General features: G+C 65.4%; 1 protein-coding gene across 1 annotated transcript in view; it reads right to left on the bottom strand.

The window, feature by feature from the left end:
* Positions 1 to 548, bottom strand: part of LOC100549359 (ellis-van Creveld syndrome protein) — a 44173-nt gene extending 43625 nt beyond the window's left edge. Inside the window, exon 1 of the mRNA XM_010710429.3 lies at positions 378 to 548. Within this exon, the coding sequence (XP_010708731.1) occupies positions 378 to 548 (171 nt within the window). The remainder of the gene's footprint in view (positions 1 to 377) is intronic.
* Positions 549 to 2752: the final 2204 nt, after the last annotated feature.

The following is a 2752-nucleotide window of genomic DNA, read 5'->3' as shown; positions in this document are numbered from 1 at the left end:
GGAAGGGAGGGAGGGAAGGAGGCGGGGAGTGCGAGTGTGCGAAGTGGGAGAACTCCCCCGACTCGCTCGAGGGACGTGGGGGAGTGAGGTCTTTTTTTTTTTTTTCCCCCTCTTTTTTCTCCCTCCCGAAGCCACGTAGCAGCAGGTGACTGGAGCCTGCCCGGTCCCGGCCGTGGCTGGGTGTGCATGCGGCGCGCTCTCTCCTCCCCTCCCTTCCCGCCCCCCGGCTCATTCTTTATACCGGGGGAGCGTGTGCACTGCGGTCCTTGCTCTAGGAATTGCTGCTGCGCTTCCGATTCGTCAGGGGCTTTCCAATCACCTGCCTCTGCCACCCTCTCCTCTGCTCTCTTTGTACTTTATTTTCACGTGCTCTTTACTAACACGGCTATTTTTAAGTCCCGCTTGGATTTATTTCGTTCTCTTTCTTTTTCATAATCTTTTTTTTCTTTTCTGCTGGGGGCGGATGGCGGAGGGGAGCCCGCCGCCTGCATCTCCCTAAGGGCAGCATCCCGGCAGCCAACCCCGCGCCGCCGCAGCCGTCCATTCATTTTTATGGTCACGGGCAGCCTATCCCGGTAGCAGAAGGTGCGGAGAAGTGGGGTAGCAGCGAGCGAGCGAGCGAGGGAGAGACCCGCGCGGCAAGAATGGCCGAGAGAAAGAGGAACTGGAATAAAGAAGATGACCTGCCCGTGTATCTGGCCCGGCCAGGGACCACGGCGCAGACACCGCGGCAGAAATACGGGGGGATGTTCGCCTCGGTGGAGGGGGCCTACGAGAACAAAACCATCGACTTCGACGCCTACAGCGTGGGGAAGAAGGGATCGCGCACCCCGCGAAGCGGCAGCCGGCACGATATGCTGGACGGGGGGGACAACTACAGCGAGACCGCCAGCGACATCAGCGAGGTGTCGGGCTCCGTCATCAGCTCCCCGGGGGAACGGGAGGACAAGACTCCGGGCGTGGAGATCCGCTTCCCGCTGGGGAAGGAGCTGCTGCAGGGTCCCGACAATGGGCAGGTGAGCGGGGACACGGGGTCGGGATGTGGAATGTTTTTGGGAGGTCAAGGAGGCGCTGCCCTCCCGTCCTGGCACGGGGATGCTGTGGGAACGGCCCGCCCGGCCTGGATACTGTCTCACTTGTGAGCTTCCTAGGGGTGTTTTGCGGGGGGACGCGACAGAAATCGTTTTTCCTTTGTAAGTGATGGCGATGAGTTTTTTCCTTCGTGCCGGTAGAACGCCGGCCGGGCGGGGGCGGAGCCGCAGGGTCGCCCCTGTCCCCTCTACCTCCTCCCAGCCCGGGACGGAGCGACCCGGCCCCGCCACGCGTGGGATCGCTTCCTCCAGAGCATCCGATGCCCTCATTGTGCCCCGAGTGGGTGGGCGAGGGTGGCGGCAACCTCTGCCTGAGGTTCCCCAGCTGTGGGCAGGATGGAAAGGGCTCACAACCTGCGTTCGTTTTGTAGACTTAAGGAAAAAGTGAGGCCGGGGCGGGGGAGCTGCGCCTCCATCTACCCCGATCGTAGCAACTGAACCGGAGGCAGAGCCAGGCCGGCTCCGGGGCTGTCATTGATTTCCCTTTAGGAAGAACCGCGGCCTTCATCCGTGTCCCCGCACCGCCGCTTGGCACCGCTCGCTGCCACCCGCCTGCGGCCGGGCCGGGAGCTCCGCTCCTCGCATGAATGGGGCTCCGATCTATCCGGTGCTCGGCAGCCCGGAGGGGACACGGCCCCGCGCCCACCCCGCTCACTGCGGCGACCTTGGTGTCTGTGCAAAGCTGCACTGCGGTGTTTCCCACCCCACCCGCACCCCCGTGTCGGAGCAGCGGGGAGGGCGCACCCTGAGCATCCCCATCGCTTGGGACACCCGCGATGCCTCCCCGCCTCGGGGCACATCGCGTGTTGCTCTGCAGGTCCCCAAAGTTCTAAGGCTGTGGGGGCGAGGATAAGCTGGCAGCGCAGCGGACCCCATATGGTCTCTGGAGCGCTGAGCAGGGATGATCTGGAGGGGGGGATGCGTAGGGGAAGCGACCTGGCTGGGAGATGCCACGTGCCTGTGTGCGTGTCGCAGCGCCGTGTGCGCAGCGTTCTCCCCCCGTTTGCACGGCGGGGATTAACTTGGGGGCAGCTCCGCGGTGCCTTTCACCCTCCCCGGTCCCCACCCCGCAGTCCCCACGCACAGGAGCCCCGCTGTGCCCGCAGCCCGCGATAGGGCGGCGGCGGGGCCGGGGCCGTGGGCGGTGTTTGCCAGCGCCGGTGTGGGAGGGAGTGGCTGGGTTGGATGGGCAGGGAAAGGGGGGCCGAGGGAGGGGGGGGATGGTAGGGGTGGGGGGACAGGAGGGAAGGGAACCGCTTCCTGGGTTGAGCCGAGCGAATCCCGCTCCGACCTGCAGCCGGGAGGGCGCTGCTGCCGCCGGGAGAGGCAGCGCCCGCCGACCCCCCCGGGAACCGCGTCCCTGTTTTATTGCAGCTGGAAAAAAAGGTGCCGGCTCCGCCTGGCGCTCCCCTTCCTCCGGGCGAGGAAACTTTGCCTCCATTACACAGCTCCGCCGGGTCCCCCCGCCCCGCCCCAGCATCCGAATTATCCTTATTCCCGTTATCCCCACCGTTATTTTTCTCTCGCTGTTCGGGGCGCGTTCCGGGCGGGAGCCGACATGTCGTACCAGGGCAAGAAGAGCATCCCCCACATCACGGTAAGCGCAGCCCGGCGGTGTCCCCGCGCCTTTGTTAGCGGGCGGGGAACGGCGCTCAGCGGCC

Source organism: Meleagris gallopavo, chromosome 4 (genome assembly GCF_000146605.3).
Source record: "Meleagris gallopavo isolate NT-WF06-2002-E0010 breed Aviagen turkey brand Nicholas breeding stock chromosome 4, Turkey_5.1, whole genome shotgun sequence".
In the NCBI taxonomy this organism is placed as follows: domain Eukaryota; kingdom Metazoa; phylum Chordata; class Aves; order Galliformes; family Phasianidae; genus Meleagris; species Meleagris gallopavo.
This window is presented reverse-complemented; position numbering and strand designations above follow the sequence as displayed.